The sequence below is a fragment of the Blennius ocellaris genome, assembly GCF_963422515.1.
Source record: "Blennius ocellaris genome assembly, chromosome: 11".
Taxonomy (NCBI): Eukaryota; Metazoa; Chordata; class Actinopteri; order Blenniiformes; family Blenniidae; genus Blennius; species Blennius ocellaris.
In genome coordinates, this window is record NC_137660.1 from 29658601 (window position 1) to 29680116 (window position 21516).

Genomic DNA, 21516 nt, shown 5'->3' on the forward strand with positions numbered 1-21516 from the left:
GACCAGACTCACTTGTAGACGAGGCTCTTGTGGCTCCGGGGGGCGCTGTGGAACCCCACGGTGTAGACGGGATGTGGGCCAGCCTCTTGGAGGGATCTTCATCTGGGGGGGGGGGGGGGGGGGGGGGCACCAGATTAAAACCTGCTCTCTCTCTCTCACACACACACACACACACACACACACACACACACACTGACACACACCATCACCGACACACACACACACACACTGACACACACCATCACCGACACACACACACACACACTGACACACACAGTCACCGACACACACACACACACACACACACACACACACTGACACACAAACACTGTCACTGACACACACACACACACACACACACACACACACACACACACACACACACTGACACACACCGTCACTGACACACACACACACACACTGACACACACAGTCACCGACACACACACACACACACACACACACTGACACACAAACACCGTCACCGACACACACACACACACCAACACACACCGTCACTGACACACACACTAACACACACCGTCACCGACACACACACACACACACACACACACTGACACACAAACACCGTCACTGACACACACACACACACACACACACACACTGACACACAAACACCGTCACTGACACACACACACACACACACACACACACACACACACACACATACACACACACACACACACCGTCACTGACACCCACACTAACACACACAGTCACTGACACACACACACACACACACACACACACACACACACACACACACACACACACACACACACACACACACACACACACACACACACACACGTGAACAGAAACGATAAGATGAATATGAGCGGCCAGCAGTTAGCTTTAGCATTAGCACCGTTCACCAGCCTGTCCTGTCCAGCTAGCTTTAGCATTAGCACCGTTCACCAGCCTGTCCTGTCCAGTTAGCTTTAGCAGGATCAGCTGCTCACACAGCCAGTGTTAGCATTAGCATTAGCTTCAGCATCAGCATCAGCATCATCATCTCTGGTTAATCACTGAACGTTTCCACCCGGGGCGAGAAGAGACGGGGTGTGGAAACACTGAAACGGTTGAGGCGTAGCGCTGGAGGAGGTACCTTGGCACTGCAGGAGCCACACACTGATCTGGAACGAGAGCCAAGAACCAAACACATGAACAGAACCCAACTAATGACACTTTCATCATCCTCCCAGAAGAAAACAGGAAGGAAGGAATGAATGAATGATATATTTCAGTTACAGTTTACAAAAGTCTAAATCTGGTGGGCTCATTCAGTCATTTTGCACTAGAACCGAGGTTCCTTGAAGAAACGTTACTGAGAGGTTGGTAGAACATGAAGAAGGTTCCTTCCCGACAGCAGGAGAAGGAATGAAATGAGAGAAAGAAGAAGGTTGTGACCTTTTGCAGAGAAGGCAGGTGGACGGCCAGGAGAAGAGAGGAAACTTCACTCTGCAGCAGCAACACACCTGAGAACAACCACAGGGACAGGGGGGGTTCAGGGACTGGGGGGGTTCAGGGACTGGGGGGGTTCTGGGACTGGGGTGTTCAGGGACTGGGGGGTTCAGGGACTGGGAGGGTTCAGGGACAGGGGGGGTTCAGGGACTGGGGGGGGGTTCAGGGACTGGGGGGGTTCTGGGACTGTGGGGTTCAGGGACTGGGAGGGTTCAGGGACTGGGGGGGTTCAGGGACTGGGGGGGGTTCAGGGACTGGGGGGGTTCAGGGACTGGGAGGGTTCAGGGACAGGGGGGGTTCAGGGACTGGGGGGGGGGTTCAGGGACAGGGGGGGTTCAGGGACTGGGAGGGTTCAGGGACGGGGGGGTTCAGGGACAGGGGGGGTTCTGGGACTGGGGGGGTTCAGGGACGGGGGGGGTTCTGGGACTGGGGGGGTTCTGGGACTGGGGGGTTCAGGAACTGGGGGGGTACAGGGACTGGGGGGGTTCAGTAACTAGGAGGGTTCAAGAACTGGGAGGGTTCAGGAACTGGGGGGGTTCAGGGACTGGGGGGGTTCAGGGACTGGGAGGGTTCAGGAACTGGGGGGGGTTCAGGGACTGGGAGGGTTCAGGGACTGGGAGGGTTCAGGAACTGGGGGGGTTCAGGGACTGGGAGGGTTCAGGGACTGGGGGGGTTCAGGGACTGGGAGGGTACAGGGACTGGGAGGGTTCAGGAACTGGGGGGGGTTCAGGGACTGGGAGGGTTCAGGGACTGGGGGGGTTCAGGGACTGGGAGGGTTCAGGAACTGGGGGGGTTCAGGGACTGGGAGGGTTCAGGGACTGGGGGGGGTTCAGGGACTGGGGGGGTTCAGGGACTGGGAGGGTTCAGGAACTGGGGGGGGTTCAGGGACTGGGAGGGTTCAGGGACTGGGAGGGTACAGGGACTGGGAGGGTTCAGGAACTGGGGGGGGTTCAGGGACTGGGAGGGTTCAGGAACTAGGAGGGTTCAAGAACTGGGAGGGTTCAGGAACTGGGGGGGTTCAGGAACTGGGGGGGGTTCAGGGACTGGGAGGGTTCTGGGACTGGGGGGGTTCAGGAACTGGGGGGGTTCAGGAACTGGGAGGGTTCAGGAACTGGGGGGGTTCAGGAACTGGGGGGGTTCAGGGACTGGGAGGGTTCAGGGACTGGGAGGGTTCTGGGACTGGGGGGGTTCAGGGACTGGGAGGGTTCAGTAACTAGGAGGGTTCAAGAACTGGGGGGGTTCAGGGACTGGGGAGGTTCAGGGACTGGGGGGGTTCAGGGACTGGGGGGGTTCAGGAACTGGGAGGGTTCAGGAACTGGGGGGGTTCAGGAACTGGGGGGGTTCAGGGACTGGGAGGGTTCAGGGACTGGGAGGGTTCTGGGACTGGGGGGGTTCAGGGACTGGGAGGGTTCAGTAACTAGGAGGGTTCAAGAACTGGGGGGGTTCAGGGACTGGGGAGGTTCAGGGACTGGGGGGGTTCAGGGACTGGGGAGGTTCAGGGACTGGGGGGGTTCAGGGACTGGGGAGGTTCAGGGACTGGGGGGGTTCAGGACCCCGTTAGAGTCCGGCTCACCTTCCCTCTCTTCAGATTGTTGTAAAGTTCTTTGCTCGGGGCAAACTTCTCCATCTCCGCCTTGACCAGCACCCGGCGCACATTGATGACCTCATCAACCGTCAAGGCGAGACTCTCCACCGGGTGGCTGAACTCCTCCTGGACACCACAGAAGAAGAAGAAGACGATGGACAGACCACAGAAGAAGAAGAAGACGACGATGGACAGACCACAGAAGAAGAAGACGACGATGGACAGACCACAGAAGAAGAAGACGACGATGGACAGACCACAGAAGAAGAAGAAGACGATGGACAGACCACAGAAGAAGAAGAAGAAGACGATGGACAGAACACAGAAGAAGAAGAAGACGACGATGGACAGACCACAGAAGAAGAAGAAGACGATAGACAGACCACATAAGAAGAAGACGACGATGGACAGACCACAGAAGAAGAAGAAGACGATGGACAGACCACAGAAGAAGAAGACGACGATGGACAGACCACAGAAGAAGAAGACGACGATGGACAGACCACAGAAGAAGAAGAAGACGATGGACAGACCACAGAAGAAGAAGACGACGATGGACAGACCACAGAAGAAGAAGAAGACGATGGACAGACCACAGAAGAAGAAGACGACGATGGACAGACCACAGAAGAAGAAGAAGACGACGATGGACAGACCACAGAAGAAGAAGAAGACGACGATGGACAGACCACAGAAGAAGAAGAAGACGACGATGGACAGACCACAGAAGAAGAAGAAGATGATGGACAGACCACAGAAGAAGAAGACGACGGTGGACAGACCACAGAAGAAGAAGACGACGATGGACAGACCACAGAAGAAGAAGAAGAAGACGACGATGGACAGACCACAGAAGAAGAAGAAGAAGACGATGGACAGACCACAGAAGAAGAAGAAGACGATAGACAGACCACATAAGAAGAAGACAACGATGGACAGACCACAGAAGAAGAAGAAGACGATGGACAGACCACATAAGAAGAAGACGACGATGGACAGACCACAGAAGAAGAAGACGACGATGGACAGACCACAGAAGAAGAAGAAGACGATGGACAGACCACAGAAGAAGAAGAAGACGACGATGGACAGACCACAGAAGAAGAAGAAGACGACGATGGACAGACCACAGAAGAAGAAGAAGACGATGGACAGACCACAGAAGAAGAAGAAGAAGACGATGGACAGACCACAGAAGAAGAAGACGACGATGGACAGACCACAGAAGAAGAAGAAGAAGACGATGGACAGACCACAGAAGAAGAAGACGACGATGGACAGACCACAGAAGAAGAAGAAGACGATGGACAGACCACAGAAGAAGAAGAAGACGATGGACAGACCACAGAAGAAGAAGAAGACGACGATGGACAGACCACAGAAGAAGAAGAAGACGATGGACAGACCACAGAAGAAGAAGAAGAAGACGATGGACAGACCACAGAAGAAGAAGAAGACGACGATGGACAGACCACAGAAGAAGAAGAAGACGATGGACAGACCACAGAAGAAGAAGAAGAAGACGATGGACAGACCACAGAAGAAGAAGAAGACGATGGACAGACCACAGAAGAAGAAGACGATGGACAGACCACAGAAGAAGAAGAAGAAGACGATGGACAGACCACAGAAGAAGAAGACGACGATGGACAGACCACAGAAGAAGAAGACGACGATGGACAGACCACAGAAGAAGAAGAAGAAGACGATGGACAGACCACAGAAGAAGAAGACGACGATGGACAGACCACAGAAGAAGAAGAAGACGATGGACAGACCACAGAAGAAGAAGAAGACGATGGACAGACCACAGAAGAAGAAGAAGACGACGATGGACAGACCACAGAAGAAGAAGAAGACGATGGACAGACCACAGAAGAAGAAGAAGACGATGGACAGACCACAGAAGAAGAAGAAGACGACGATGGACAGACCACAGAAGAAGAAGAAGACGATGGACAGACCACAGAAGAAGAAGAAGAAGACGATGGACAGACCACAGAAGAAGAAGAAGACGATGGACAGACCACAGAAGAAGAAGAAGACGATGGACAGACCACAGAAGAAGAAGAAGACGATGGACAGACCACAGAAGAAGAAGAAGATGATGGACAGACCACAGAAGAAGAAGACGACGGTGGACAGACCACAGAAGAAGAAGACGACGATGGACAGACCACAGAAGAAGAAGAAGAAGACGATGGAATTACAACCTTTATATTTTCACTAAACACTAAAACTGGTTGGTCACAAAGTCACATCCTGGAAACTTTAGTCCAGAAACAACTGACGAGGGAAAACGAAGGATGAGAAAGACGACAGGAAGAAGGAGGGACACCAGGTTAAAGGAGTGGTTCTATGTAGTGACGGTGCCGTGACGTCGTCTCACCATCCACTTGGGCTCGTCTCCGCCTCTGGACTCCGTCTCGTCCACCGGACCGAGCGACAGGCGGGCCGGAGAGGGCGGGGCCAAGCCGTGAGAGGGCGGGGCCAAGCCGTGACCCGGGAACGACGCTGAGACGGGGGGAAAGATCTCCGTCAGTGAGTGGTCAGTCAGTGGTCAGTGAGTGGTCAGTCAGTGGTCAGTCAGTGGTCAGTCAGTGGTCAGTGAGTGGTCAGTGGTCAGTCAGTGGTCAGTGGTCGGTGAGTGGTCAGTCAGTGGTCAGTGAGTCGTCAGTCAGTGGTCAGTCAGTGGTCGGTCAGTGGTCAGTGAGTGGTCAGTCAGTGGTCAGTCAGTGGTCGGTCAGTGGTCAGTCAGTGGTCAGTCAGTGGTCAGTGAGTGGTCAGTGGTCAGTCAGTGGTCAGTCAGTGGTCAGTAAGTCATCAGTCAGTGGTCAGTCAGTGGTCAGTCAGTGGTCGGTCAGTGGTCAGTGGTCGGTCAGTGGTCAGTGGTCGGTCAGTGGTCAGTCAGTGGTCAGTGAGTGGTCAGTGAGTGGTCAGTCAGTGGTCAGTGGTCAGTCAGTGGTCAGTCAGTGGTCAGTGAGTGGTCAGTGAGTCGTCAGTGAGTCGTCAGTCAGTGGTCAGTCAGTGGTCAGTCAGTGGTCAGTCAGTGGTCAGTGGTCAGTCAGTGGTCAGTGAGTCGTCAGTCAGTGGTCAGTGGTCAGTCAGTGGTCAGTGGTCAGTCAGTGGTCAGTGAGTCGTCAGTCAGTGGTCAGTCAGTGGTCAGTGAGTCGTCAGTCAGTGGTCAGTGGTCAGTCAGTGGTCAGTCAGTGGTCAGTGAGTCGTCAGTCAGTGGTCAGTGGTCAGTCAGTGGTCAGTCAGTGAGCAGCTCAGACTAAAGTGACCAGGATAAAATGTAGAGAATCACTGAGCAGTGACCAGAGCAGGTCCTTGGTTCTGACCTCTGAAGTGAGGCGGTGGCCCCGTCCCGGTCAGCGTCCTGGATCGAGGCCTCAGCTGGCCGTCCAGCTGGAAGGCCCCGCCCACCTGGAAGGCCCCGCCCACCTGGGCCGACTCGGACAGCGAAGGAAGCGCCTCCCCGCGGAGCAGCGCCAGGTCGTGTTCGGAGAAGGAGCGGTCCCTCTTCAGAGGCATCGGGGAGCTCTCCGCCCGCCTCAGCTCGCCGCCGTCCGGGGACTCCTCCTCCTGGGGGGCGGGGCCAAGGAGGTCAGAGGTCAGGGAGGTCAGGGAGGAGTGGGCGGAGCTTCCCGGTTCCCTCCCTGGGCTCGGGGGTCTCACCTCGGAGATGTTCATCTCCTCCATCTCCGCCAGAGTCGGGGCCTTAAGCAGGACGCGGGGGCGGGGCGGCCGGAGCCCCGCCCCCATCACCGATAGGTCGATGCAGGACGTCGACTTTATGTTGCAGGGACACGACTGGGCGAGGCAAGGCAGCGAGCCGAACGCTGAGGGAGGAGAACCCACAACCTGGAGTCACACAGAACCAGCAACCAACACACAACCTGGACCGTCAATCTGGGGTCAGAGGAGGAAGATGCTCTATAATCTGGATTAGAGGAGGAAGGTACTCTATAATCTGGATTAGAGGAGGAAGATGCTCTATAATCTGGATTAGAGGAGGAAGATGCTCTATAATCTGATGTTAGAGGAGGAAGATGCTCTATAATCTGGTGTTAGAAGAGGAAGATGCTCTATAATCTGGTGTTAGAGGAGGACGAGGCTCTATAATCTGATGTTAGAGGAGGAAGATGCTCTATAATCTGGATTAGAGGAGACAGATGCTCTATAATCTGATGTTAGAAGAGGAAGATGCTCTATAATCTGGTGTTAGAGGAGGAAGAGGCTCTATAATCTGGATTAGAGGAGACAGATGCTCTATAATCTGGTGTTAGAAGAGGAAGATGCTCTATAATCTGGTGTTAGAGGAGGAAGAGGCTCTATAATCTGGTGTTAGAAGAGGAAGATGCTCTATAATCTGGTGTTAGAGGAGGAAGGGGCTCTATAATCTGATGTTAGAGGAGGAAGATGCTCTATAATCTGGATTAGAGGAGACAGATGCTCTATAATCTGATGTTAGAGGTGGAAGATGCTCTATAATCTGGATTAGAGGAGGATGCTCTATAATCTGGTGTTAGAGGAGGAAGATGCTCTATAATCTGATGTTGGAGGAGGAAGATGCTCTATAATCTGGATTAGAGGAGACAGATGCTCTATAATATGATGTTAGAGGTGGAAGATGCTCTATAATCTGGATTAGAGGAGGAGGATGCTCTATAATCTGGTGTTAGAGGAGGAAGATGCTCTATAATCTGATGTTAGAGGAGGACGATGCTCTATAATCTGGTGTTAGAAGAGGAAGATGCTCTATAATCTGGTGTTAGAGGAGGAAGATGCTCTATAATCTGGTGTTAGAGGAGGAAGATGCTCTATAATCTGGTGTTAGAGGAGGAAGATGCTCTATAATCTGATTTATGAACTAATAACACAGTATCAGATTATATAATCCATTGTATTTCTTCACACTAACCATGTACACATCAGCATTACACATGTTAATAATAATAATAATAACAATAATAACAACAATAATAACAACAATAGTAAGGAGCATAATAATCAATAATAAATCACCTATTGCCATTTCAGCTCTGATCGTCTCTCTGCAGAAATATAATCCATGTTTATTATGGTTTAAGTAGTTTTTCTCATAAAAGGTATTTCCGCTGGTTAAACGTGACGTCACAGGTTGTAAACAATAAGTGACAAACGTCACGGGTCGTAAACAATAAGTGACAAATGTCACAGGTGTAAACAATAAGTGACAAACGTCACGGGTTGTAAACAATAAGTGACAAACGTCACGGGTCGTAAACAATAAGGGACAAACGTCACGGGTCGTAAATAATAAGTGACAAACGTCACAGGTTGTAAACAATAAGTGACAAACGTCACAGGTGTAAACAATAAGTGACAAACGTCACGGGTTGTAAACAATAAGTGACAAACGTCACGGGTCGTAAACAATAAGTGACAAACGTCACAGGTTGTAAACAATAAGTGACAAACGTCACGGGTTGTAAACAATAAGTGACAAACGTCACGGGTCGTAAACAATAAGTGACAAACGTCACGGGTTGTAAACAATAAGTGACAAACGTCACGGGTCGTAAACAATAAGTGACAAACGTCACAGGTTGTAAACAATAAGTGACAAACGTCACGGGTTGTAAACAATAAGTGACAAACGTCACGGGTTGTAAACAATAAGGGACAAACGTCACGGGTCGTAAACAATAAGGGACAAACGTCACAGGTCGTAAACAATAAGTGACAAACGTCACAGGTCGTAAACAATAAGTGACAAACGTCACAGGTTGTAAACAATAAGTGACAAACGTCACAGGTTGTAAACAATAAGGGACAAACGTCACGGGTCGTAAACAATAAGTGACAAACGTCACAGGTTGTAAACAATAAGTGACAAACGTCACGGGTCGTAAACAATAAGTGACAAACGTCACAGGTTGTAAACAATAAGTGACAAACGTCACAGGTCGTAAACAATAAGTGACAAACGTCACAGGTTGTAAACAATAAGTGACAAATGTCACAGGTTGTAAACAATAAGTGACAAACGTCACGGGTCGTAAACAATAAGGGACAAACGTCACGGGTTGTAAACAATAAGTGAAGCAGAATCAGTGAATCTTCCTCAGCGTTTCTCCTTCAACCGTCGTCCTGAAATAGACGGTCGATAATCTGAAACATGAAGCCTCTGAGTGCAGCGACGCTCCTGATGCACCACCCGCCGCCCTGCACCACCTGCTGGGTGGAGCTCCAGGAGGACATGACCTCCACTTTGGGTGGAGCTCCACAGACACATGACCTCCGCCTTAAACGTCTAAAGCAACAATCAGAGCAACTTACTGTCAGTGTCGGGGGCGGGGCTTAGTAGTGATCTCACCGATGACTGATCAACAACAGTGTCGGACATGAAATTAACCCTCAGTGACCTGGTGAACTAGCAGTGACCTGGTTAACCCTCGGTGACCTGGTTAACTGTCAGTGATCTGGTGAACTAGCAGTGACCTGGTTAACCCTCGTGACCTGGTTAACCCTTGGTGACCTGTTAACCGTCAGTGACCTGCTTAACCCTCAGTGACCTGGTTAACTCTCAGTGATCTGGTGAACTAGCAGTGACCTGGTTAACCCTTGTGACCTGGTTAACCCTCAGTGACCTGGTTAACCCTCAGAGACCTGGTTAACCCTCGGTGATCTGGTGAACTAGCAGTGACCTGGTTAACCCTCGCGACCTGGTTAACCCTCAGTGATCTGGTTAACCCTCGGTGACCTGGTTAACCCTCGGTGACCTGGTTAACCGTCAGTGACCTGGTTAACCCTCAGTGATCTGGTTAACCCTCAGTGACCTGGTTAACCCCCAGTGACCTGGTTAACCCTCAGTGATCTGGTTAACCCTCAGTGACCTGGTTAACCGACGGTGACCTGGTTAACCCTCAGTGACCTGGTTAACCCCCAGTGACCTGGTTAACCCTAGGTGACCTGGTTAACCCTCTGTGATCTGGTGAACTAGCAGTGACCTGGTTAACCCTCAGTGACCTGGTTAACCCCCAGTGATCTGGTTAACCCTCGGTGACCTGGTTAACCCTCTGTGATCTGGTGAACTAGCAGTGACCTGGTTAACCCTCAGTGATCTGGTTAACCGTCGGTGACCTGGTTAGCCCTCGGTGACCTGGTTAACCCTCGGTGATCTGGTTAACCCTCGGTGACCTGGTTAGCCCTCAGTGATCTGGTTAACCCTCAGTGACCTGGTTAGCCCTCGGTGACCTGGTTAACCCTCGGTGACCTTACGTCGGGAGGTGGGCGGAGCCACCGGTCTCAGTTTCCGCTCCTGCTTGATCTCAGCCAGAACCAGGTCGTGGAGGGACGGCTGCTGGGGGGGGGGCGGGGGGAGGCAGCGCTCCCCTACCTGCCAACACACAACATGCATCACGTCCACAACGACAACAAACAAACAAACAAACAAACACCTCACCTTTGATGAAATAAATTAACCTCTTTTGTTAAAAATAAACATAAATTGATGAAAGTGGAACCTGAAGTCTAGTTTTACATTTTCACTCATTAACAGGCAACGTTGATATTTGGCTTCATCAAATTAATCATTTACCAACAACGGTTTGTTATTTATTAACTTTATGAAGTTTGACTTTTCATTATCTTCCATTGAACTGATAAACTTTATCTCACAACGTTATCATGCGAGTCCATCTAGTTTCATTTACGACTGAAATTCTTTCATTGACTTTCATTGGTTCTCGTCGTTAAACATCAACGTAACCCAGTTTAAGTTTTCACCGACTTTCACCTTGATCTCGTCTCTCCAGTGTTTCATAATTAACAGTTTGACTTCCTGAGGTTCACCATCGTACTTATTGTCCAACTGAATTTCCCGTCGTCACCATAGAGTTTCACGTCCGTCCACTCGCTCCGTACTGCTGCTCTACTTTACAAAGTTCTACTTCCCACCGACTCGGATCTCGTTTAAAAGGTGTAGGGTCTGCAGAAGGTACCGGTTTGAGTGGCGGTCTGGATCTGATGAAGTCCAGGATGAGCTCGTGGGCGTTCCTCTTCACCCTGGTGGGAATGTCTCCGTCCACCTGAGGACAAAATCCCACAGCGTCACTCAGCAGGAACACTAGCAGGGAATCCAGACCCCTGGTACTATGTGAGGAAACCAGCTGCCAGAACAACAGAGGAAATTTCATTAATGTTTGTGCTCCGAGGCTGAATTGTGTCTCTGCCCTGAGGAGACGGCCTCCAGGGGGCGCCCCGAGGAGACGGCCTCCAGGGGGGGCCCCGAGGAGACGGCCTCCAGGGGGGGCCCTGAGGGGACGGCCTCCAGGGGGCGCCCCGAGGAGACGGCCTCCAGGGGGCGCCCCGAGGTGACGGCCTCCAGGGGGCGCCCCGAGGGGACGGCCTCCAGGGGGCGCCCCGAGGAGACGGCCTCCAGGGGACGCCCCGAGGGGACGGCCTCCAGGGGGCGCCCCGAGGAGACGGCCTCCAGGGGGCGCCCCGAGGGGACGGCCTCCAGGGGGCGCCCCGAGGACACGGCCTCCAGGGGGGGCCCCGAGGGGACGGCCTCCAGGGGGCGCCCCGAGGCGACGGCGTCCAGGGGGGGCCCCGAGGCGACGGCGTCCAGGGGGCGTCCAGGGGGCGCCCCGAGGGGACGGCCTCCAGGGGGGGCCCCGAGGAGACGGCGTCCAGGGGGCGCCCCGAGGGGACGGCCTCCAGGGGGCGCCCCGAGGAGACGGCCTCCAGGGGGCGCCCCGAGGCGACGGCGTCCAGGGGGGGCCCCGAGGCGACGGCGTCCAGGGGGGGCCCCGAGGGGACGGCCTCCAGGGGGCGCCCCGAGGGGACGGCCTCCAGGGGGCGCTGCTCGGTGTGAACTGAACCTGGACCATGTTGGTAAACCGAACCAACCAGGGACGTGTAGAACTACACCAGGTGAACCAACAATGGTACAGGAACGGTCTAGAAAAGGTCTAAACCTAAATCACAACTAATGAACAACTAGTGGAATCTACAACACCCAAACACATTATTATTTATTATTAGTTTAATTACCGCCAGAAAAGGTTTAAAGGTTTTAAATTCTGAAATGAGCTCAAGCTCCTCAAAACTAACGTGAAATATTGTGCAACAACAATCAAGTCTGAAATACAACTAGAAGTAAAACATGGTCAAACCATTTGGGACAAATTATTCTAAACACATTCCTAAATCCAGTCCAATCCAGTCCAGTCCAGACTAGTCCAGTCTAGTCCAGTCTAGTCCAGTCCAGTCCAGTCCAGACTAGTCCAGACTAGTCCAGACCAGTCCAGTCCAGTCCAGACTAGTCCAGACCAGACCAGTCCAGTCCAGTCCAGTCCAGTCCAGTCCAGTCCAGACCAGACCAGTCCAGTCCAGTCCAGTCCAGTCCAGCCCAGACCAGTCTAGACCAGACTAGTCCAGTCCAGTCCAGTCCAGCCCAGCCCAGACCAGACCAGACCAGACCAGTCCAGACCAGTCCAGACCAGACCAGACCAGACCAGTCCAGACCAGTCCAAACCAAACCAGTCCAATCCAGTCCAAACCAAACCAATCCAGTCCAATCCAAACCAAACCAGTCCAAACCAAACCAATCCAGTCCAATCCAAACCAGTCCAATCCAGTCCAAACCAAACCAAACCATTCCAAACCAAACCAATCTAGTTCAAACCAGTCCAGCCCAGTCCAGTCCAGTCCAGTCCGGACTCTCAGGGAAGTAAGGACGTCCAGATGCTCACCATGACCTTGCGCAGCTGGAAGTTGCGAGCTCGGATGTCCTGCATCAGCATCTCGAAGGGCGTGAGGCTGAACTCGCTGGGCAGCTGGTCGAAGGGCTGCTCCTGCACCTTCTTCAGCTTCACGCCCTGCCGGAGCTCCTTCATCAGCTGCACCCACAGACGGGCCTGTCACACATCATCATCATCATCACCATCATCACCACCATCATCATCACCATCATCATCATCATCGCTAAGCGCCGCCCGGCTCACCCAGTCTCGGTGCTTGAGGGCGTCCAGCTCGGCCGAGGACTTGTCCTGCAGCGTCTCCTCAGAGGAAATCTTCTTCAGCATCTGAAAGGCAACAAGTTGCTGCAATAACTGGAGCGGCAATTCTGCTTCGTCTTCAAAAACAAGCTTCGGCCCAACTGGAGTTGTTTTAGAGGTCAAGACGAGATCGTTTGTAAAGGAGATCGTTTATAAAGATCATTTGTAAAGGAGATCGTTTGTAAAGGAGATCATTTGTAAAGGAGATCATTTGTAAAGGAGCTAGTTTGTGAATGAGATAATTTGTAAAGGAGATCATTTGTAAAGGAGGTTGTTTGTAAAGGAGATCGTTTGTAAAGATCATTTGTAAAGGAGATCGTTTGTAAAGGAGATAACTTGTAAAGGAGCTAGTTCGTAAATGCAATCGTCTGAAAAGGAGATTGTAAAGATAATTTGTAAAGGAGCTCGTTTGTAAAGGAGATTGTTTGTAAAGGAGATAATCTGTAAAGGAGCTAGTTTGTGAATGAGATAATTTGTAAAGGAGATCGTTTGTAAAGGAGATTGTCTGTAAAGGAGATCTTCTGTAAAGGAGGTTGTTTGTAAAGGAGATCTTCTGCAAACGAGCTCGTTTGTAAAGATCATTTGTAAAGGAGATAATTTGTAAAGGAGATCAGTTGTAAATATCACGTGTAAAGGCGCTTATTTGTAGAGGAGATCGTCTGTAAAGGAGATCACCTGTAAAGGAGATCACCTGTAAAGGAGATCGTCTGTAAAGGAGGAACCCTCACCTGCTTTGCGTCTCTGATCCTGGTGAGGAAGGTCTGCAGCTCCAGGGTCTCCAGGAACAGGGCCCTGCACACGGCCTGGTAGTGCTCTTGAGCAAGGCTGCGGTTCGCCAGCCGGGACGCACACAGCGCCATCACCTGGCGGAACGTGGCGACCGGTCGTACCGCTCCCTCCTCCTCCTCCCCCTCCCCCCGCTCCCCCTCGCCCTCCTCCTCTTCCTCCTCCTCCTCCTCCTCCTCCTCCTCCTGCCCGCTGTAGCCTTCGTCGGAGACGCCGTTGGCGGCGCGGCAGCCGCCTTGCTCGCCGCCCTGCTGGCCGCCCGCCATGCGCTCGATGAGGCGCTCCAGCTGCGGGCTGAGCTCCCGCTCCTCGCTGTCGTCCAGCCCCCAGTCCAGCGCACGGTAGATGGCCACGCCCAGCGACTGCACCAGCTGACGGAGGAGTGGAAACCACACCCTTCACTCCAAATGATCACATTTCACATTTTCTTCAAAAAAAAACAAACCTCATGCCTGAATCGCCCACAAGGGGGCGCACCACCAAATGGGAGATTCAGATTGACGACGACAACACGGGAGGTCTGATAGCGTGAACCCAGCTCTGCTAAATTTAGCGGCAAGCAGTTAGCCGCTAACGACAAGCCGCTATTAAGAAAAGTATAAACTCTGAACCCAACGTGATTCGCCGGCGACCCCTGGAGTTCATCTGAGATCTCTGCGGCGTTTGGGAACGGCTCCGCGATCATTTCTTTTTCTCTTCACTTGCCATAAAAGGCCGCCATGCTATCGCTACGCTAGCATCAAAACTTCATGCAAATCAGGTGTGCGGTTTTTTGCGAAAAAACCCAAAACCAAAACTAAAATGTACACATACAAACCATTAAATAAACTAGAGCTGCTGCACTCGATAGAGCGCAGACCTTTGTGGAAAAAAAAAAAAGTTAGCATCGCGCGCATGATAGCCATTAGCTTGATCACGTGAGTGGTTTTTGTGAAAAATTGGTCAAATATGTATCGACCTAAAAACAAATCAATTACATAAGTGCCCAAGAATAAAATCATCCTCGACTTCTTCACTTTGAAAAACGACGGGCTGATTTACGAACGGCGTCCGTAAAATATGGATTTAGCGCGACTGGACGGTACTTCAGTGGTGTGACTCCAGTTTTACAAAGACAAAAGTGTGTCTTGACTCAATAAAGGTTAAAAAAACACTGGTCTAGACGATAATGTATTTTATGTTAGCGACACACTCAGTGACCTCACATAGTGACTTTATCACCCAATCTAAGGAGACAAACATCAAAGTGATGAAAGTGGTGGTGTGACTCCAGGGTTTCACAAAGACAAAAGTGTGTCTCGACTCAAAAAGGTAGAAAAACACAGACAATGACATGGTTTCTCCCACTGGGAGGCGCTAGTGAGCAAACGTCTGACGTTACGATGATTCTTTTTCCCAACTTCAAAGTGAAAATTCTTCTTGTTTATAGAAAACCAGAGAAATTCACGCAATCCAGAGGTTTTTTTTACACTTGAAGTAACATAAAAGGCCAATGTTTCGCTACAGGAAGTGATTTTTCTGACCATAAAACCTCTCAGGTGTTTCTTCTCACCTGTCGCTCTGCAGTGGGGGGAAGGGGCGGGGCCTCGGCATCACCTGGACACAGAAGAACAAAGGGACACCTGAACACTTCCTGCTGACGTGACGAATCACGTGTCGATTCCTCGGGTACGACTCCAGTAGTTCTCCACAGTTTGTAATCAGAGTAAAACATCAGTGGATTACTATAAAGAAGTGATACGAGGCCGGAGCGTGACCGGGGTTTTAGAATCGACACTCCATTGCAAAAAAAAACATTCATATTGAATGTTTGTAGATGAAATCAACATGAAGCCAGAGATCAAACTAATCGTCACTATAATACCAGGATTGGTATTACAAATAAAAAAACTCATTTCACTGTGACTATTTATGGTTTATGAACAGTTTGGGTGTAAACAAACCCCGAGTTATTTATTTGTCAATAAGCTTTACTTGTTAATGGAGCCATAGAACTGCGTCTCCCAGAATGCACCAGGAAGAGTTCAGTCGTTCATCTCTAATTGTCAAAAGCTTTCTGAAGCAAATGTTGTTGAACGCTATACAAACAGGTATTTCCAGCTCTAACCCCCCCCCCCAGTGGACCCCCCCCCCTCTACACCCCCCCCCCCCCCCCCCCAGGGGGTCAGGTTCCCAGACAGGATCCTCTGTCACCTCCACCCACCGTTTCCCACCGTTTCCCACCTCCTCAACACAAAAGCTGCCCTGGAAAAACCCCAAACTGCCCTGCAGCTCCACCTGAGGAACCCGACACCCCCAGAGCCCCGCCCCCCAGAGCCCCGCCCCCTGGTGAAGGAGACAACAGTCCTGCTGAGGCCTTTCAAGGACAAACATCAGACTTGTGAATAAGAACGACAGCAGTTGACTGAATCGTCTCCAGATCGTCAGACTGTCGAGTTTACATGAAAACACGAGACGGAACCAGATCCACTTCTGGGATTATTGTCCTGAAGGATTATTGTCCTGAAGGATCATTGTCCTGAAGGATTATTGTCCTCAATGATTATTGTCCTCAATGAGTGGATTATTGTCCTGAAGGATTATTGTCCTCAATGATTATTGTCCTGAAGGATTATTGTCCTCAATGATTATTGTCCTGAAGGATTATTGTCCTCAATGATTATTGTCCTCAATGATTATTGTCCTCAATGATTATTGTCCTGAAGGATTATTGTCCTCAATGATTATTGTCCTCAATGATTATTGTCCTCAATGATTATTGTCCTGAAGGATTATTGTCCTCAATGATTATTGTCCTGAAGGATTATTGTCCTCAATGATTATTGTCCTCAATGAGTGGATTATTGTCCTGAAGGATTATTGTCCTGAAGGATTATTGTCCTCAATGTGTTTATTGTCCTGAAGGATTATTGTCCTCAATGAGTTTATTATTGTCCTCAATGTGTTTATTATTGTCCTCAATGAGCATCAGAGGGAAACAGGATCTCCTTCCTCTCCCTGTTTGCAGCTGAAACTTGAGCCGGAGGATCAAAACCTCTGACTGATGGTGAAAAAGGACCTTTTGTCCTCCGTCAGGCTCCGGAGTTCTTCTTCTCCTCCATCAGGCTCTTCTCCTCCATCAGGCTCCGGTGTTCTTCTTCTCCTCCATCAGGCTCCGGTGTTCTTCTTCTCCTCCATCAGGCTCCGGTGTTCTTCTTCTCCTCCGTCAGGCTCCGGAGTTCTTCTTCTCCTCCGTCAGGCTCCGGTGTTCTTCTTCTCCTCCGTCAGGCTCCGGAGTTCTTCTTCTCCTCCGTCAGGCTCCGGTGTTCTTCTTCTCCTCCGTCAGGCTCCGGTGTTCTTCTTCTCCTCCATCAGGCTCCGGAGTTCTTCTTCTCCTCCATCAGGCTCCGGTGTTCTTCTTCTCCTCCATCAGGCTCCGGTGTTCTTCTTCTCCTCCGTCAGGCTCTGGGATTCTTCTTCTCCTCCGTCAGGCTCTGGGATTCTTCTTCTCCTCCGTCAGGCTCTGGGATTCTTCTCCTCCTCCGTCAGGCTCTGGGATTCTTCTTCTCCTCCGTCAGGCTCTGGGATTCTTCTCCTCCTTCGTCAGGCTCCAGAGTTCTTCTCCTCCTCCGTCAGGCTCCTCCTCCGTCAGCCTTTTATCAGACTGGACTCTGCCTGCAGTGACTCGGTGACCTTTGACCTCGTCAAGCTGCTGCTTTATCAGCGACAAACAGCCACAAAACTGTTTCTCAGTAACGTCTGAAGTATTTATAAAGTATTTTCACTCTAATCTAATCTACTTTTTAACAACATGAAGTCTTTTCTGTATTTTGCATTTTAGAAAAGTTGCGTTTCCACGGAGACGGAAAGTTTTCAAAAAGTTGCGCCGCGCAGCAACGGACTCCCAAAACTAAACCTTTGTGTTTTCACTTGAAAACAGTTTTTGTTGTCGTTTGTTTGTTTGCTTTGTAAATACATGACGTCGGACTCCCAGTGACGTCACTGGAGTCCCAGCTTCTCTGCAGGTTTTCCAGGTAGGAGGTGAAGAGCTGAGACGTCACGCGGGTGTTCAGCAGGGAACCAGGAAAGACCCTCTGGGCTTCCGTCCTTCTGAAGTCTCCCAAACAGTCCGTGCACGAGGGGCGGCTGGCGAAGCTTTGCCCCATGAATTATTCAGCATTTACCGGCATAATACAAGTCATCCCGCCTGGCGCGGTGAGGGGACAAACTCATGATAAATAATAATTAAAAAAAACCAACAACAACAACAACAAAACACAACGCTGTGTAGAACCACATTCCTGAAGGCTGAAACGATTAAATGTTGCCGCTGAAGGTCAGTTAACAGCAGGCGAGTAGTTTTGGGGGAAATGCTGGCGCAGGACATCCCCGCGTGCAGAAGTCGCCTTCAATTCCGTACAATTTAAACGAGATTCGGTTTAGTTTGGTGTCGCCGAGTGAAACCGTTTAAATTGCGGATATTTGCAAAAACAATGCACGATTCTCTTAAATTCGGCTGGCGTGAAATTGGGAAAAACGAGTGCGGTTTTATAGATTTCTTGATTTTCCCCATCGTTGTGAGCGCGTTCTGCCTGCTGCAGGACGACTTCACTAACCGCGGACGGCGACCCAAAAGTCGTCAGTTTTCTGAAACCGGAAACAGATTGGTGAACTTTTACCTCAGCCGAATTTTGAAACGAGCTCCAACGCGTCGAACGGCATCAAAACTAAAGCCGTCAAGTTTCGCACTCCGCAGAAAACCCGGGATTCGCCGTAACGGGCCACTTGCGGACGCGAGTTTTGAACTGGCCCGGGACGGCCGCCGTACCTGACAGGCTTCGGGGCTCCGGCGGCGGCGGCGGCGGCAGCGACACGGTCCCGTCCCGGTGCAGGCGGATGGAGGACGGGTCCTTGACCCGGCGGGCCCGGCCGGGCCGGCCCGGGCGGGGCACCCGGAGCCCGCCGCAGCACTGGTAGCACACCGCCCATGCCTGCTCCTCGTTGATGGGCTGCTCGTAGGACTTCAGCACCTCCTCCAGAGACAGTTCCCGGGGCTCGGCCAGGTCCCGCGCCGCCCCGCGGTCCCCGGCGCCGCTCGCCCGCGGGCCGCCGTCCCCGGAGCCTCTGCTGGTGGATCTGGCCATGGCCGCCGAGCCGCGGGGTCCATCCTTCAGTCCGCGGTCGCCGGTGCCATGGAGCGGCCCGGTGTTGCTCCTTGACAGCCGCCAAACGTCTCGCGCGGTGCCGCAGCCGCTGCTCGTCAGTAACCGCGCCGTCAAGCTGGAACCGGCGAGCGCGGCACATCCGGTCCGGGCCTACCAAAGTAAAAGTTTCCAATTGAAACAACAACGACAACAACAAAAAAAAGCTCATTTGTTGTCAACGTTTCTGAAAAGTGAACAAGTGTAATTACAAGATATGTGAAGATATCAACGCTTTTGAAACAGCATGTGTTTGTTTATAAACGGTATTTATTTATACAAAAACTTCAAGTCGCCAAAAATCTAATGATTTACTTTTTTAATTCTTAATGCAATACTTTACATCTCGTTATAGCATTACATGTAATAACACTCATCATACTAATACATCTGTATAATAATTAATAATAAATCTCATACATGAGACACGACTAAAAAGAAAATGATCAGTTTACAGAATTGTCACTTTATTACCGAGAAGCTTTGTATGTATGGATGGATGATGGGTGGATGATGGGTGGATGGTTGGATGGATGTATGATGGATGGATGATGGATGATGAGTGGATGATGGGTGGATGGATGGATGTATGATGGATGATGGGTGGATGGATGGATGGTTGGATGATGGATGATGGGTGGATGGATGGATGGTTGGATGATGGATGTATGATGGATGATGGGTGGATGGATGGATGGTTGGATGATGGATGTATGATGGATGATGGGTGGATGGATGGATGGATGGTTGGATGATGGATGGATGATGGGTGGATGGATGGATGGTTGGATGATGGATGATGGGTGGATGGATGGATGGTTGGATGATGGATGTATGATGGATGATGGGTGGATGGATGGATGGTTGGATGATGGATGTATGATGGATGATGAGTGGATGATGGGTGGATGGATGGATGATGGATGTATGATGGATGATGAGTGGATGATGGGTGGATGGATGGATGATGGATGTATGATGGATGATGAGTGGATGATGGATGTATGATGAGTGGATGATGGGTGGATGGATGGATGGTTGGATGATGGATGTATGATGGATGATGAGTGGATGATGGGTGGATGGATGGATGGATGGTTGGATGATGGATGTATGATGGATGATGAGTGGATGATGGATGGATGGATGGTTGGATGGTTGGATGATGGTTGGATGATGGGTGGATGGATGGTTGGATGATGGTTGGATGATGGGTGGATGGATGCCTTCCCACTGATGACGACACACTGACATATAGATTTCCTTCACCCCTCTGGGTTTAAATATCACGTTTACACACGTTGCACCAGACAAATTAGCACATTTATCTAAACACATTTCCTCAAATAAACTTCTCAGCCGGTTGATGATTCAGTTAAAGTTATTTGGTTTTTTTTCAATTATTATTATTTCTGAGTTCGGTGCTTTCATTTTGAAACTCAATCCTGAGCGCCACCGGAAGTGCTCCAGGTATTTCGGGCTGACTTGACTTTGGTGGCTCTGATTGCAGCGAATGAGCGCGAGGAGCGGCGGGAACACGTTTAGGCGGCGGAGCGGCAAGGCGGAATGGAGCGGCGGAGCGGCAAAGCGGCGGAGCGGCAAGGCGGAATGGAGCGGCGGAGCGCAAGGCGGAATGGAGCAGCGGAGCGGCAAAGCGGCAGAGCGCAAGGCGGAATGGAGCGGCGGAGCGGCAAGGCGGCAGAGCGCCCAGGCGGAATGGAGCGGCGGAGCGGCCAGGCGGAATGGAGCGGCGGAGCGGCGGAGCGCAAGGCGGAATGGAGCAGCGGAGCGGCAAAGCGGCAGAGCGCCCAGGCGGAATGGAGCGGCGGAGCGCCAAAGCGGCGGAGCGCAAGGCGGAATGGAGCGGCGGAGCGGCAAGGCGGCAGAGCGCCCAGGCGGAATGGAGCGGCGGAGCGGCGGACCGGCGGAGCGGCGGAGCGGCGGAGCGGCAAAGCGGAATGGAGCGTCCTCCCGCCTGTCGCAGTCCACCTGCAGAGGAATTGTGCTGCTTCCGCTTGATCACCGGAAACACGAGGAATCTTTGGAGAACCCGTGGAGAACCTGTGGAGAACTTGTGGAGAACCTGTGGGGAACCCGTGGGGAACTTGTGGAGAACCTGTGGAGAACCTGTGGGAATGTGATGCTGATTTAAAAATTTTTTAAATCTTTTTTACAACAGTGTACACATAATATATTGTACATATCATATCCTTTTTTTTTTTTTAAACAATAAAAACAGCAAGAACAATAGAACACAGTCGCTGACAGCAATATAATGATGAAATACTGCGAATGTAAAGTAAAAAGTAAACGACAAGAGAAAAGAGGAAAAAATTAAATAATAATAATTTAATTTAATTCAACATGAATAGGATAAGTAGTAGCAATAATGATTTTAGAAAATAAAAGTCACCACAACAATGACTAAATA

At 51.0% G+C, this 21516-nt stretch overlaps 1 protein-coding gene across 1 annotated transcript; it reads right to left on the reverse strand.

The window, feature by feature from the left end:
* Nucleotides 1-8: 8 nt before the first annotated feature.
* Nucleotides 9-19069, reverse strand: spire2 (spire-type actin nucleation factor 2; the record flags this gene model as incomplete). The annotated part of the gene is given in 16 exon segments (XM_080505603.1): nt 9-73; nt 76-96; nt 99-102; nt 1130-1157; nt 1432-1499; nt 3059-3196; nt 5460-5584; nt 6412-6655; nt 6749-6912; nt 10337-10454; nt 11059-11145; nt 12814-12978; nt 13066-13146; nt 13848-14276; nt 15458-15501; nt 18713-19069. Coding segments are annotated over 16 exon segments (2097 nt in total). The 5' UTR covers nt 19029-19069.
* Nucleotides 19070-21516: the final 2447 nt, after the last annotated feature.